The sequence below is a fragment of the Danio rerio genome, chromosome 19 (genome assembly GCF_049306965.1).
Source record: "Danio rerio strain Tuebingen ecotype United States chromosome 19, GRCz12tu, whole genome shotgun sequence".
NCBI lineage: Eukaryota > Metazoa > Chordata > Actinopteri > Cypriniformes > Danionidae > Danio > Danio rerio.
This window is the reverse complement of record NC_133194.1, coordinates 51,553,863-51,570,737: the sequence shown is the minus strand read 5'-3', so window position 1 is coordinate 51,570,737 and position 16,875 is coordinate 51,553,863. Positions and strand designations below refer to the sequence as shown.

The following is a 16,875-nucleotide window of genomic DNA, read 5'->3' as shown; positions in this document are numbered from 1 at the left end:
TGTCGACAGAAACTTGATCAGTGTGTCAGAGAGTGTGTATGTCAGAAACACACACACACACACACACACACACACACACATCAGATCCTCCCCCAAACTGCAGCTGATTCCCTGGTCTGCTGGTCTGCTGGTTGTAATAATCAACACTGAAGAGTGGAGCAGCAGCACACAGGCCCGGTCCAGACCTGCTCCAGCTTAACCTCTAATTCTAACAGCAGAGATTGATCTCGAACTCAACATGATGCTGTTTCACACTCAGTCCTGCTCTTATACCCGCTGTAGAGCTCAGATCTCAGATCAGTGTTCAGCGAGAGACGAGCTCAGCTTATTCTTCTACAGCAAAAGCTGGTTCTGCTGGATCTTGAGCTGGAAATAAGCAGATGGAGTCGCAGTTCTGAAAGAGGATTTTCCTGAAACACCTGTACTTCCAGAAACATCCTCTCCAACACACACACACACACACACACATACTTGTTTTTGTGCCCCATGGGGACTTGTGACTAGAAGGTTACATATGGGGACAGCAATTTCTAAATACAATTAAGCCATAATTTCAACTCATATGTGTCCAGGGGATTTTTCTATCATAAAAACAATAATTTTTTATCAAGAATTCTGAAGTTTAAAAAAATGAATTTTTGTCAGGTTTTTCTATTCTTGTGGGGACGTCGCTATTTTGTCTTACCACAAGGAACCACCAGGTGTCAATATGACATACCAGTATATTATCATATTTTTATAATAAGTCACTGTAAGACTACAAATTACATTTAGACAACTATTAAAGAGTTATTTATAAGGGAAAATTGTGTGCATTTATATTTTATTGAATTTTACTTTTATCTTGCATTCTCTGTTTATTCTATGTTATATTACAATAGACCATTTCTAAGGGTGTAAACAGAAAAAAGTCTTAGCTTTTTTAATAAAATAAAATGTTTATCCTGCTCAGTTGTACACATATGTTGTTTTAATGTGCATTTAAATAATGTATGAGCATCTTGGCATTCTATCAAGCATTTCTTTTATTAGATATTCTGAGATACGCATAAAAATTAACGGAGACATAGCCAAATTTACGAGAATGTAAAAACTCAATACAACTCGGAAGTGTTTTAGTGTTTTAAACATTTATTTAAATTTTAACGTGAAAGTTTTAGTATACTGCTCTTTAAGCAGATGCATGTTGAGTTTGCTTAAACAAGATTCACATACATGTTGCCTTTAACAAAGACAAAACTGGTGAAGGCCCTTTTACATTTTTTTGCTTTAACGAAATCAAACTTGCTTTCAACAATCATGAAAAAAAAACAGTGGTGAAGGCCCTTTCACCTACCTCTCACATTTTTTTAAGTAATATATTTTCTTTCTTCCGGCAAACACGAAAAAAAATAATTAGATGAAGGTCCTTACCTTTCACAATTTTTTCTTTAGGGAATCAATGCGATTTTTTACATAAAATTTCACCCCCTCCCAACTTCTACTTTGAAGTGCTGCTGGGGAACTTTCGATACAGTTCATGCACTGGGCTTTACCAGGAACCTTTCCAGACATTATGAATTCCATCATTGTCTTCTCCACGGCCTTGATCTCCTCCACAGACCACCTTCTTCGCTCGTTTTGTGAAGATCCTAAATAAAATTTAAAACATAATTAGTGAAAAAAAGACTTAAAGACCAAATAAAACTAATTCATGGTCTTCAGTGTGTCTCATTGTTTTTAAAGTTGTATACACATTTTTGCTAAAATTTAGTTGATGGCTGACAATCTGTCATGTTTACATCACCCAGCAATAAAAGGAAAAAAATGCTTGCAATTAGTCACCATGTAAGTTTAACTATTCTCATAAATTACAGCAAGATGTCTAAAATTTTTAGTTAATAGTTATTTGTGAGCTTATGCATGCAGGCCACTTTTCATATGCTAACGAATATGTTATGCTATCAAAAATCAGATAATTTCAGAAACTGATTTTTATTTGTTTACATTCAAATCAGTTAAGCAGCTGCAAAGAAAACCACATTTACATAAGATTCTAAGGTTTGACAGATCAAAAGCAGTAGCTAAAAATGACTAATTATGACTTTTTTACTGTACTGTACCTGCAAATGCAGCACTTTTTTGTGATTCTGCATCAACTTTGTGAGTCAACAACATGATTTAAGGCTTTAATTAAACAGTATATGTAATATTACTGCTGCCCCTATATAAAAGTGCCCGCAGTATGGAGCAGGCAGTATTGATTGAATTCATGGATAATGACTAGAAGGAAATCCGTTTGTGACGTCTACCTTGCATGTACATGAATAAACTTTAGAAGAAAAACAGAAAGGGCAACTTATTTCAGAAGACATTTTAAAAAACAGCTTACTCTTTGTTCTGTGCGGTTCCGGCAAGTCCTTGCTAGTCGGCTGCAGTTTTTTAGGATTCTTGCCTCCTACAAACATACGAGTACAACTGAGAACATTATTCAGTAATGGCACAGAATACCTACTAAGTAAATTACCAGTAAATGTGTCACACATGTATTTAAGAAAATATTAGCAGTCGAAACAAAACATATTTTCACTTCATCCTCAGGATATAAAAATATATAATATAGAACATATAGAATAGAAAAATAATGAAAGCAAGTAAAGGGCAAATCATAAAAGCAGTGCACAGAATGAATTTTATTCACAATTATAACAACGTCAGAAGTTTTTAAAGCATCTTTTTTATTTAAATCTCATTACCTTTGGATGGTTCTTGGTGTTGTCCAACCTCAGCAGACTTCTTTGATTTCTCTGAAAAACAATACATCTCTTTTAGCACAAGATTTTTCAATAATAACTCCTAAATACCAATATCAGACCGTTGTCACAGCCACCTCCCCAACCTGAATCCCAGTACACCTGACCACAGTTCCCTAATAACTGATTAATTACACCCCTCATCAGTTTCCTTTATAAGCAATTACTCTGCACTTACCCATTGCTACTTACCTGTTATTGTCAACACATTTGTTCATTTCGCTAACCAATCCTTCAAAGCTTTCAGTATGGCCACAGAAGCACTCTCGACCTCCAAACATTTATTCTGTTTCCACCCAGGTTCATCCACCATTGGCAATTTCACTCACCAGACTTTGACAGTAGCTAGTGGGTGGAACGAGACCGTGCTCATTAGAACCTATCAACAAAGCTTGAACCCAAACATTCGTTCTGCTATTATGATGTACAACACCATTGAGTAATGGTGTCTGCCTATTGCCTATTCCAATCACTATCTGCTTGCCATATCTCCAACGCCACTCACGAGCTTGCCTCCTATGCTGCCTGTACTCCGGTACCAGATCTCTTGCAAGTGTACCTTACCCACGTCTCAAGCACAGAAGCTGAATGCCACCTACCTGCTGAAGTATGTTTATTCTGCGCTGCCCCTGGACATTTATTCATAGACTGCCTCATCAAGCCCCACGTCCAGTGTTGAATCCTGATACCCAAATCATGTCAGTGGTCGCATCAGAGTATTCTGCATTACAGGATGTCTTTAGTAAATGGGCAACCCCTTATCTTCCATCTCATCAGACATGGGACTGCACTATCCAGCTGCTGCCTAGAGCACAAGGCTATGGAGGAGTGTGTGGAGGACTTAATCATCAATCTCATTGCCTGCTTCCAGGTTCTTCTTTGTGGGCAAAAACAATGGAAGTCTCCATTATTGCATTACATTTACATTTTACATTTAGTCATTTAGCAGATGCTTTTATCCAAAGCGACTTACAAATGAGGACAAGGAAGCAACTTACACAACTATAAGAGCAACAGTGAATAAGTGCTGTAGGCAAGTTTCAGGTCTGTAAAGAAAGTATAAGAAGCAAGAATATTAGTAATTTTTTTTTTTTAATTAGTGGAGGAGCCAGAGAGGCAATTGCAGATTAGTAAGGAAGGTGGAGACTAAATAGTTGAGTTTTTAGTGGTTTCTTGATGACAGCGAGTGACTCTGCTGTTCTGATGCAGTTAGGGAGTTCATTCCACCAACTGGGCAGATTGAACGCGAGAGCTCGGGAAAGTGATTTCTTTCCTCTTTGGGATGGAACCACGAGGCGACGTTCATTCACAGAACGCAAGTTTCTAGAGGGCACATACATCTGCAGAAGTGAGAGCAGATAAGAAGGGGCAAAGCCAGAGGTCGCTTTGTAAGCAAACATCAGAGCTTTGAATTTGATGCGAGCAGCAACTGGCAGCCAGTGCAAACAGATGAGCAGTGGAGTGACATGTGCTCTTTTAGCTTCATTAAAGACCACTCGTGCTGCTGCATTCTGAAGCAGCTGAAGAGCATTAAATACCACACACTGAACTCCCAGGTAGTCCAGTTGCCTTACTTACCGACTGGAAGATGTAAAAGACAGCTTTCGTCAACCCTTTTGGTACTGCAAGTACCAGGTCATGCTGTATGTACTCTCCATCTTCCCAGCCATCTTTCATTATGCAAGGTGTTTTGTGAGTTCCTCCATTGTTTTGTTATTGTCTATATTGAAGACATCCTGATTAACTCCCTTAACTTGGCCAAATAGTGCCAGCACATCACAGCGGTCTTATAACATCTTTGCCTACAAACCCTTCTGTGCACAGATGACAACCTACTGGGACATCCAGGCAGTAGAAGACCCTCTGGCTCCTGCAAGCTTGGTATTGGTGGCACAGTGGATGCCAGTGGCCAAAGATGTCATCAGCTCCATCCGTCCCCAACATCACATAAGGGTATCAGGAGCCTCCTCTGGAGAAGACTGTAATCTCAGGCAGTCACCACAGCCACCTTCCCCACCTGAATCCTAATCAATCCGATCAAAATCCCCTGCTTACATTTTTATCGCACCTCTGCGCTCCCTCATCAGTTCCTTTTATTAACAGTCACTCTGCTCTTACCCAGAGTTTGATCTACGGTTCACACCAATGAACTTACCTGACTCACCCATTGCTACTTACCTGTTTGCTGTTGTTGGTTCTTTGTGTCCTGGTGCCTTTGTCTCCTGGTCTCATTGTTTTCTGTGTTCTCCTAGATTAATACCACTACCTGCACACAAAGACTCTAAAATAAGCAACAGGCCAATAATGATTACCTGCTCCACTCAGTGCGATGTTCAGACCTAACTTTGTTAACCGCATCAGCTAAACTCTCCCACTCTATTTTTTTCTTTTGTTATTAATTCTGGAGGACAAACTTGCAAATAAAACAGTTTTTCTCTGGTCTACCTCCGAAAACAGCACCTCACATTCACATTCTGTTCAAAGTTCCTCTTTTTGCTTCATTTTGCCGTTACTTTTTCGTTGGGTTTTGCCAAAGTAGAGTCATTAGCATATTCATACGGGGGAGGAGGCAGGGAGGGGTTTTGTTCTCGTGCATGTTGCGCTCAGTTTCACGTTCATTCAGATGTACAAACAGAATATGCGCGAGATTTGGCGTACGCAGTGTTTCATACATCTGAATTTTTTTCTGTGTTTTAGTATGATTTCCACGCAAGTCTTCGTACATGAGGCCCCTGGTCTCTTGATTTATCCTGTCTCCAGTCTCACTGTGTGCATGACTACAGCAATGACACCCAGTTTTTTTTCCCAAGTAATGTGTACCATTTTCCACCTTTCCCATCATTTCCCTTCAGTTGAAGAACATTGAGAATTTAATAAGATCATAACTAATGAGAATGTTTAAAATAATAATTTTAATTGTCACTTATTGTGCTGTGTGCTTTAAGAATATGTTGTCCTTAATGTTTTTTTTCGGGACTAAAAGCAAGCTGAAAAGAAAAGTGAATGATGTGTGTAAACAGCAGAAGTGATATCCTCCATGTTTAGGCGAACACACTTTCACTTTCATGCAATGAAGATAATGCACAGAGGAAAGATGACTGTGGAGCTGCATTTTTCACTGGTGTCTAAACACCAAGAGCTGTATGATAAACACAACAGCAACAACAATGTCAGCAGGAGGACATTATTATGGAGAGTAGCAAACATGATTTAATCCTGAGTTTCATTTCACTTTTCTTCCATGACATGTACAAGCCTTAACACTGACAATACATGACAATAAACCATACATTTGCTTTTATTTTACTATGTTTGTGGTCATTATTCCTTGCTAAGCACAAAACAAATAACACACATTACACATACAGTACCTGCTGAATTTGAAGGTGAGGCACCATTTCCAGTTGACTCAATCTCATTTTCAGACTCGGATCCATCACTGTCCAGCAAAAGTTTCTCTATAACAGACAAAATTATTAGGCAACAACTTTTGAATAACATTCAACAATTGTCTATAACTAATGCTGGTGTTCCCGGTAATAACCCGGGAATACTTTACCTTGGGGATCAATCTGGATTTCATCCAAATTCTGTCCTTTAAACTGTGAAAGCTGTCCTCGTTCCATGGCCATCAAGACTTTGCTAATTTTTGCTAGCTGCAATGTGCCTTCAGGAAGTCTGTAATATTGCCTGTGGACCCTGATGTCATGCCCTAAAAAATCTGCGAGGTTATCCATTTCATTCTCTTTTAAGTTTAGCACCTTGGACATAGTGGCCATGTGCTTTCGCAGTTTGGTGGAGGACAATGCCTCGGGGTGCTTTGCTCCACAGCTTTTTGCTATGTTACGAATTACGTCAGATCCTCTGAAGAAAGTGAGAGCTTGGGGTCTTCCGAACATAAAGACGTTCTCATCTGGCACATCACAGCTGCGGCGAGTCTTCACCAACAACTCCATTGAGACGACCATATCAGGAGTGAGTAAAATGGGGACTTTTCTGCCACGTTTTCCTCGGACTTCGATTCTTTGAAAATGACTACAAAGTGACTTCTCTAGATCGGACAGAGCAAGCTCAACATCCGGATGAGTTGAGGATGTGTCCCTTAATGTAAACGAATTAAGTGACATCTTAGACACCTCTCCTTCCCTTCTTCGATTAAATAGTATCACCTGACAAAGCGTGACTTTGGCAAGTTCTGCCCAGTGCTTCATACTTTGTTCTTCCTCAAGTCTTGCTTGATATGCCTTACTTTGGCAGTCAAGATACTGATGCATTTTCTTCACATCTTCCGCAAACGGAAGAAGCTGTGGACAGTTCCATTTAACTTCACTCAAATTACGAAGGGCCTGGGATGACACACACTCACTCCATTTAGTGTCACATATTTGCTTGAAGGCTTGCACGTTGCTAAGACTATTCTTATCATCTGCCATCATGGCATCACACTCAATAATGCTGGCCATCTTCTTGAGGTTGTGCCCTAACTTCAGTGCTAAAGATGGTGTTTTAAATGTGCTTGTCTCTTCGTTCAAGCCAGCTACACTGTGAACTGCTTGAATAACATAAGGGAAATTAGCTGGAATAAAGAAATCAGACACCTCCTTCAGCTTACCATTTTTTTTCCCTTCGAGGACAAGACGTCCAGTTTCACGCATTTTTTGCCTGATGTATTCATGCTTTGTAACATCATGGCCATGCTTATTGAAGAGATGTTGCCCTAATTTCAGTATGATTTTCTCTTTGCGGACAACATGGGTTATCTCATCGTCATGCATATCAAGCACCATTTTCCAAAACCTTTCACTTATACTGTCTGGAACAGGTTCAGCATATGAGCAAAGTGACTGAACACGAGTTTTCCCTGGTTTCATTTTGTTAATTTTCTGGCTCAGCTGGCATCTTTGCATATGCCGCCATAGCGATTTTCTCTTCAGATACGCTGAACAGTTAATGCAGTGCAAATAATCACTTGCATTTACTGGTGCAGTGGATTGTTGTTTAGGAATCACCGTTCCTCTTCCTTCACTGAGTACCTGAGCGTTATGACATCGGTTCCCCTTATTCCTTAACAAACTCAGCTGTATTTTTCGCTCTTTAGAGCCTTTCGGAAAAGCAATCGCTCTTGCCACCTCTGGCTTATCTTTATGTTTAGACTCTAGGTGACGTGCGATTTTACTGAATGGTTTGAAGCAGAAAAGGCAGTAAAACTTTTTGTTATATAGTCTGGCTCCATCTTTTTTTTTTTTGAGCATCATGACATTCACATTAAGATTATTGGGTGAATGTGATTCTTCATGTTCTCCTGATGAAGAAGATTGAAGTGAACTGTCCTGTTTGTCAGATGCAGAGGATTGTGAAGGAGACGCACGTCTTTTTTTACATGCTGGAACATTTGAAGTTGACTTTACCTTTTTCTTATTATTACTTATCTTTTTTACTAAACTCTCTACTTTTTCTGAAGTGTTACTGTCAGACTCTTCAGTATCTGGCACGTAATCATCCTCACTGATATCTGATCTTGATGAAGATTCTTCTGAAGCATAACCAAGTATTTTCTTGTTAAGCTACAAATAAAAGCCACAAGTTAGAAATCAGAAGTGACAAGACCAACGACATCTTAAAATTATGTGTATATCTGCAGCCACTGAATCGCTGGTAGTCATGACAGGCTACCAGTTTGTAACATTTTAAAAATATATATCTTATTTTGTGCTAAAAAGAAAAAACTGTGTTTTCAACCTTTTGAGGCTAAGTAAATAGAAAACAAATACAATTTTTGGGGTAAACTATAACTGTGGCTCACTGTCTAGACTGCATACTAAACACAGTGCTGAAATCTGGCACAGGTGCTCTAGTGCATGCTAACACACTACCAAATTTGGGGGCCAATTGCTGACTAGAGAGCACTGCAAACTGAAAATAACAAGTTTTGATGGCATGGTGAAAACACAAATCATACTTAACATAAGACTCACCAATCAAATTAAATCATTTAACACAACTAACCTTTGTTTTACACTTTGAAATCAAAAAATAAATTTTCTCGCGTTCCTCATTTAAAGTTTTTGTATACGCCTTCATATAAAAAATATTTAAATGCGTGTATGTGTGTGTGAGAGATCGACGAACGAGTGCTCACTTCACTGCTCTGCAGATGCTGTGAACGGCTGGGTATATTTATTTTGGAGATAATATAAAATATGTTACGTACATACGTTGCTGCTGTTACGTACAAATTACGTATCAACTCAACACAATAATATCATATTACATCTAGACAAAATAGCCTAAGCTATATTAAATTAATTTAAAGAAATATTGTATATAATAAAAACATTAAATAAATAAACCAATATAAAATAAAAGCTATATCAATTTAGGTATATATAATACAAATAAATTAAACGGTTTCAAGCCATTTTTAACTTTCATTTTACAAAGGCCTATCTGGAAAAAAATATATTTTCTAAAAACAATAAACAATGGAGGAGTTTTGAAATATTATTTATAAAGTATTTGGAGATGATGATATTAATCAAATCGTGCAAACAGAGCATTTTTGGGTGAGCGAAAGCAAAACTACCTTCTTCTTGTTTTATATTATGGCTGGTGCGCTCGGTCATCCCTCTGTTAGTGGCGAGACCACTCGATGCACGATGCCAGCAGTCGGCCAGCGAGTAAACTAATATAATGAATAAATATACATAGGCCTATGCGTATACATCATTTAATGCATTTAATAGGTTCGCATTCTGCACTGCGAGTCATTGGCCTGACAGTGGAAACGCGACATAATTTCAGCCTCACTGCTCAAGCTCTCTGACTATTGGCTCAGCCCGGCCCGATAAAAGCCCTGGCTCGCACTAGCCCAACAGTGGAAATGTATGGAGCTAGATTTGTTTCTTTATTATTCAATCAAAAATATTTAGTTTTAAAGTAAAATTAAGTATGTTGTAATTAAAGAATTAAAGATTTCAAATAAAAAACACGTTTAATTTAAAAAAATTGGCCAATGATAATAAAATATTTTGGATTGCAAAAATAAACACTTGTCCTATTATGCAGTTACCACAATTTTCATTGCATACTCATTAATTTTGCTCTCTTTTCTGCTGTCTTTTATTGCACATGTAGAATCTTTGCTTGCAGGTTGAAAGATTTTGCTTGTGAGTTGAAAAGTTTTGAACCCTTAAATGCCGGGGTTAAATTTGTGTCTTTATTACTCAAACAAACATATGAAGTTTGACCAAAACTAGGTAGAATGCAATTAAAAAATTAAAGATTTGAAATAATAAAAAAACATTTATTTAAAAAAATTCACACTGCAAAAAATAAACTATTGCCATGTTATGCGGTTACCACCAGATTAATGCACTGTGTGCTCATTCATTTTGCTTTCGGTTTTGTTTAATTTTTTGCGAATCTAAAATTTTTGCTTTTGAGTTGAAAAGTTTTGTGAGTTGAAAACTGCAGCTCAGTGGGCGGGATCTTCTGAAACACCTTATTCTATTAGTCATCTTGATTGAGGTCACAGATTGGCCACGCCCATTACATTTTCACGCGGTTGGAATGGACTGCCTTGCCTTCTGTGACAGGAGCGAGCTATGGCGAGCAGCAGGTCTTCTTCAAGGTAGGTTAACTGAAACTGTATAATAACTTGTGTATTACCATACATATTTCCCATCTAAATATGTTACGACTGCTAGTATTAAACTCTGTCTAGTCAGTGATATTTTTGAATTCTCTCGATAAACTAACATTAGCTGTCGGCCATCAGTACTGTACAGTTGTAAAGGGCAACGCAAGGCCAGTGTATTTTGGAAAATATACATTGATGTATTATTAAAGTCAGGCTTTTTGTCTGTAGATGATGGCCAGGTGTACAGTAGGTCTGCAAACAGACTGGGATACATTCTCGGCAACCATTAATCTTCAGTCAGTTTCCAGACAAAAGCTACTGTCTCTTTGAACTGGAGCATCATATTTATTCTCCACTGTTAGAAAATGTAGTAACTCAGTGTATGTATATTTCATTACAAACGTGACAAATATTTATTTCGTATATTTCGTTTCGCATATAAATGTTAGTTCATACATTAGTTAACTTGAATTAATTATGAACAGGATATCTGTTAAGCAATAATTAATCTTTGTTAATGTTAACTAAACATATTAATGCATAAGTTAAAAAATGATGGTGAACGAGTTTGTTTAGCATAAACTTTGGTAACGTTAACTTAGTCATGTTCTATTGTATCTCCTTATATTAACAGCTTGATGCAATTAGCCAATGTTTATGGACAAATACAATAATGTATTTGTTCACTGACTAGATAACATAACTAAATAAACAGCATTTATTCAGTAATACTACATTTTTGTTAACGGAAACTTATACAAATAGCAATGTTACTTAATGCAGCAAATACTGAACAGCTCACATTGTTCAACAGGCATGTCATTCATGTTTGTAGACTTTTTACTAACATGATTTATCTCTAGCAAAGCATTAGTTGAGGGAATTAGGAACATTGTTGTAAAATGTGCACTACTTCAACACGCTACATTTGTAAACTGACTTACCACTAACCCAACATTATAACTGATGTGTTACTAACATCTTTGGGTTTATTACAAAGCAGTAATTAATGATTTTACTGGATATATATATATCAGGAACAATTATGTTAGTAAAGAATTAACGTTGGAGAGGTGCACACTTCATAATAAGCTTTCTGATTTCCTTAAAAAATGCTCAGTTACTGAGTGATAAACCATGTTAGTAAAGAGTTTGCAAATGTTAGTAACACAATATACAATGTTGAAGTCGTTTTGAAAAGTAACAGGGCAGTTTGCAGGTGATCTTCGCTATATAATTTGTTTAGGCATTATTGCAAATATTTGGTCTTTAAAGGAACTGGTATAAATCAGTTGTAAAGTAAAAATGTATTTATAAAACAACAATACATAGACACGAGAGATATGTGGATTATAAATATTACATTAATCAGAACAATTTTCTCATCTGTTTCTTCAATTTATCCTTACAGGTTGATCACTCAGTCTTAGCGGGCGTAAAACATCTGCTTTGACTCCTCCAATGTCCACATCTGCGCTGACTTCACAGACGTTTACATCTACACTGTCTTAAATCAACGAATCAACATCCACAATGATTCCACAGGCGTCTCCATCTGCATTGTCTACTTAGACATCAACATCTGCACTGACTGACCAGACATTTATTCACTAAACTCTTCAATCACCACCTGATGTGTGTTGAATTATTTTCTGGAATTGTGTCGGATTTGGACAATAGTAGATTTTGACTTTTTATAAGTGATTTTAAATATATTTTTTATACATTTATTGTTTCCCTTTCTGGAATTTATTTTGCATTGAAGAAATATAAATGTTTTATTTTATTTTATTAATTCAGCTAAAATATTTCCCAGCTGTAGCTTTTAATAACAAAAATACTGTTACATAAATGGTATAATACACTTTACTGCAGTATAGTAAAGCACTATAGCATGTGTCTGTATAAATTATATTTTTATGTGGAAGATATGTGTAGAAGATACATTTATTTAGTAGTGCATTTGCCAACATATACGTATTTTTTATACGGTATACGGTTTAAGTAATAATACAGTAGTAGTAGGGATGTTAAAAAATGCCTGTCAGCTATAATTTAACATAAAATCGTGGCAGCGACCTAAATCTACCTTTTAAAAATGAGTTTACAGTCCATCTCATGTATATATATATTACGTTTTCACGCGATTGTACTGGACTCCTTTAGTGACCAGAGCGAGCAACAGGTCTTCTTCAAGGTAAGTATAATAACTTGTATATTACCATCCACATTTTCCTAAACTCTGTCTAGTCAGTGATATTGATGAATACTCTCGATTGACTAACATTAGATGAAATATGTGCAAGATATATATATATATATATTAGAGATATAAGATATATATATATATATATATATATATATATATATATATATATATATATATATATATATATATATATATATATATATATATAAATAAAACAATACATGTGTTCAAAAGTATGTGCACAGCTGAGACGTGCACAACTGTGTTCTCCATCGCATCTGCATCCAGATTATATTGGTGGACTTACAGCTAATCTGACTAGACAGAGTTTAATACTAGCAGTCGTAACATATTTAGATGGGAAATATGTATGGTAATACACAAGATATTATACAGTTTCAGTTAACCTACCTTAAAGAAGACCTGCTGCTCGCCATAGCTCGCTCCTGTCACAGAAGGCAAGGCAGTCCATTCCAACCGCGTGAAAATGTAATGGGCGTGGCCAATCTGTGACCTCAATCAAGATGACTAATAGAATAAGGTGTTTCAGAAGATCCCGCCCACTGAGCTGCAGTTTTCAACTCACAAAACTTTTCAACTCAAAAGCAAAAATTTTAGATTCGCAAAAAATTAAACAAAACCGAAAGCAAAATAAATGAGCACACAGTGCATTAATCTGGTGGTAACCGCATAACATGGCAATAGTTTATTTTTTGCAGTGTGAATTTTTTTAAATAAATGTTTTTTTATTATTTTAAATCTTTAATTTTTTAATTGCATTCTACCTAGTTTTGGTCAAACTTCATATGTTTGTTTGAGTAATAAAGACACAAATTTAACCCCGGCATTTAAGGGTTCAAAACTTTTCAACTCACAAGCAAAATATTTCAACCTGCAAGCAAAGATTCTACATGTGCAATAAAAGACAGCAGAAAAGAGAGCAAAATTAATGAGTATGCAATGAAAATTGTGGTAACTGCATAATAGCACAAGTGTTTATTTTTGCAATCCAAAATATTTTATTATCATTGGCCAATTTTTTTAAATTAAACGTGTTTTTTATTTGAAATCTTTAATTTTTTAATTACAACATACTTAATTTTACTTTAAAACTAAATATTTTTGATTGAATAATAAAAAAACAAATCTAGCTCCATAGAAATGCGGCTAATGACTTGTGATGGCTTTGGAGAGTTTAGATGTTGAAAAATACAGTTCTATGAATCACTAGTGGCTGCTTACCTTTGTCTCTTCTTTAGCACAAGCTGTCACCTCATCCACTGCAAATTCTGTCACAGATGACAGGAATGTTATTCAGGTTGACAATGAACAATGCCAATATGGCTGTTCATACTAAAGTAAAACATTCCTTTCAGTAAAACTTCAATACATTTTTGGTTTGTTTCCTTGTACTAGTTACAGTTCTAAAACCCTTAAAATAAATATCACTATAGGATAACAAATCCAGAAGACTTAGCAAAAGCCTTATCAACAACACACAGAACACTTAAAAATAATGTCTATGTTTAGTTAACCATTAAAATAATGCACGATTATGCTGGATATTTCTTTTTTTTAAAGGTTGTGCTCTAACAAAGTTAAACTCAGGTTAGTCTGGCTCAAAAAGTGGAGTATGATTCTTATATGTAAGGATTATTTTGAGTACTAGCTAACAGGACAATTCATGATCTTAACTTTACCTGTGCATCCAGAGTATCTGTCACTTTTATCGTCCTGCAAGCACAAGTGTGATAATCAGTCAAACATCATGCTCTAACATTACCTTATACTGTCATTACAACTGCAATACTGTAGTATAATTTGACAATAATTAAATATTCAACACTGTGAAATAAGACTAGACATATTCATGACATTTGACTGAAAATTAGCATTTTTTTAATCTAGAAAACTCCCTTATAAAACTAGAAATATTGTACTGAATTAATTTAAATTGTCTCTTGCATTACTGAAGAACAACATTCCTATTTTTGTGGATAAAGTAAATAGATTTTGCCTTGCCAGAGGCCTGCTGCACGTGCAGGCCGCTAACGTTAACAATAACAACAATGATCAAAACATCTTGGTAAAAATATGCAGTCTGGCAAGAACATGAATTCAAACAATATTTCAAAAGTAAACGAAGATTATACGTAAATGTACGCAAATACAATAAACGTTTAATGTACAGTTAAATTGCAAAATCTCTTAGCAATTCCAGCGTTTGGCTTAAAACGCGATCGTAAGAATCTAACTTTAACGTTACAGTTAAAGTTACCCTAACTAATATTATTGTCAGTTTGATACATTAATCTGTACTTTCTGCAAAGCAGCTTCGAGATTATGCCGATTATCAAAAGCGCTTGAGACATAAAATAACGCGATTTTTATGATATAATATAGTTGCAAACAATACATAAACATAAACATTCGCATATATTGAAGTGATCGTACAAATCATAAACTTACCTGTCCTTCAGACATGTTGACGTCTTCGCGCCTTTACTCACAGCATCCTCTCTGACCCTGTCCTGCTGTGTCGCAGGTGTGTGTGTGGGGGGGAGGGGATGGTCGCGGTGGGGACGCAAAATCTCCGGTCACGTGTAATGTCACACTCCCGCGCTGCTTTAGCGCGGGTCGCCGACTGAACCGCGGTCTGGCGCATGCATACACAGCGGATGGCCTTCAGCAGCAATCCAGCACTGACAGCTCTAATGTGTCAGTCGAACTTTTACTCGAAATTATTCAGCTTATTACCCGAACATATTTGCTCTAACTAAATAAATGCATTATGGTTAAAGGGAATTTTAATAGCTTAACGAAAAAAAAGTTATAATTAAGATACAAAGAACCCCCTTATTATTAAATGCTGTATTCTGACAACACATAAATAAATGGATCCCATTTAGAACTATTAAATAATTCACAAAAAAAATTTCATTAACTATTACAAACACTTGTAATAAATAAAGGCATTCAATCCTGCTGTCAGGGTGTAAATAATACAACATGTGTTTTATTATGTTTCCATTCATTCATTCATTCATGTTTAGTCCCTGATTGGGGTCGCCATAGCGGAATAAACTGCCATTATGTGTCCATTATGTTTTATTATAATACCAACATTTGGTAATTTAACATTTTGGACCACATAAATGTATTAGATGTGATGCATTGACCATGCACACCTACATACATCCATTACTTTATTATTAAAAGGGAATAAACTACTGTTTATTGCAACTTATCTGAACATCATTATCAAAACTCTTTAATATGTCCAGTCAATTTAATATGAGCATGTAATACCATCTAACTACATCTTTATGGTATTCTTTAAGGCAAACAGGCCTAAATAAATGCAAGGCCCTTAAAATGGTTTGTTCATCTTCAACTACTGATACCAGCACATCACAGGCCTATCTAATAGAAAGTGTGGCAAAATGAAATGGTTTGTGGGAATATTCCTGAGCAGGTATAATAGCTTACGTGATGGTAGCTCCAGAGAGCCTCACAGCACCTACACTGCTCTTAAAGAGAGTCTAGCAGCAGAGCGAGTGAAGCAAGAGTGTGGAGGGGTTGTTGCTGGATCAGATACGTTTGTGGCCGGAAGTTAACGAATATGATTTATATTATCTATTAAATTACCCAATAAATAGTATTTCATTAATGTCTACAACCACCCTAACCGTCACAGTACTGTAAAAATATAAATTATTGTTATACAGTGTCATAAAAAATGCTTCTGTATTGATGTGTATTTGCAGTTCCGGCCGGCCTTGTATCCTATCTACACTTTACTGTGTGGAGGGAGAGAGCTGACATCTAAAGATGGCCTCATACTGTAGGTCCATGAACCTGATTCTTCCTGCTAGTTTAGTTATTAAAATGCACAGTTTACTTAGATACTTAGAAGTGATTGAAATGAAAGGTGTAAAACAGAACAGAAAGTGATTCAGAGCTGTTGTTCTCCTTGATGTCCTGAGAAACAGTCTGTATTAATTTTGAAGCTCATTAACGGCATCCTTAAAATAAAAGCAAACTATCTCTCTTTTCACACTTAGTTGTAATGTTCTAGACAAGGTCTGAAACCATGTCAGCACTTCTGTTGCTACTGCCTTCTCTTAAGCTAGATCCACCTTTAGGATGGCATAAAAGTGTCTTCCATAATTTAATACTCCCATAATTCTTGAAAGAATATACAGAAATCCTTAACTTAGAAATAAAATGTTTTA

At 36.3% G+C, this 16,875-nt stretch overlaps 1 protein-coding gene across 3 annotated transcripts; it reads right to left on the bottom strand.

Annotated features, from left to right (window-relative positions):
• Window positions 1-465: 465 nt before the first annotated feature.
• Window positions 466-15,162, bottom strand: LOC101886669 (uncharacterized). Of its 3 annotated transcripts, XM_009301872.5 has the most exons (8): window positions 15,110-15,162; window positions 14,341-14,374; window positions 13,883-13,929; window positions 6,352-8,356; window positions 6,164-6,250; window positions 2,736-2,786; window positions 2,372-2,437; window positions 466-1,631 (listed from the first exon to the last, which is right to left on the bottom strand). In XM_009301872.5, the coding sequence occupies exons 1-8, from the start codon at window positions 15,122-15,124 to the stop codon at window positions 1,417-1,419; spliced, it is 2,520 nt and encodes an 839-aa protein (XP_009300147.1). In that variant the 5' UTR covers window positions 15,125-15,162; the 3' UTR covers window positions 466-1,416. The 3 variants fall into 3 exon arrangements, with proteins under 3 accessions (XP_009300147.1, XP_073788085.1, XP_073788086.1); XM_073931984.1 differs by lacking the exon at window positions 6,352-8,356; XM_073931985.1 differs by lacking the exons at window positions 6,164-6,250; window positions 6,352-8,356 and having other exon boundaries at window positions 842-1,631.
• Between the last annotated feature and the right edge of the window lie 1,713 nt (window positions 15,163-16,875).

Coding starts and splice junctions, on each gene's coding strand:
- LOC101886669 (XM_009301872.5), bottom strand. Junction 2,787..6,163: donor CTCACCTTCAAATTCAGCAG/GTACTGTATGTG, acceptor ATTGTTTTTCAG/AGAAATCAAAGAAGTCTGCT. Junction 1,632..2,371: donor GGAACCGCACAGAACAAAGA/GTAAGCTGTTTT, acceptor AATTTTATTTAG/GATCTTCACAAAACGAGCGA.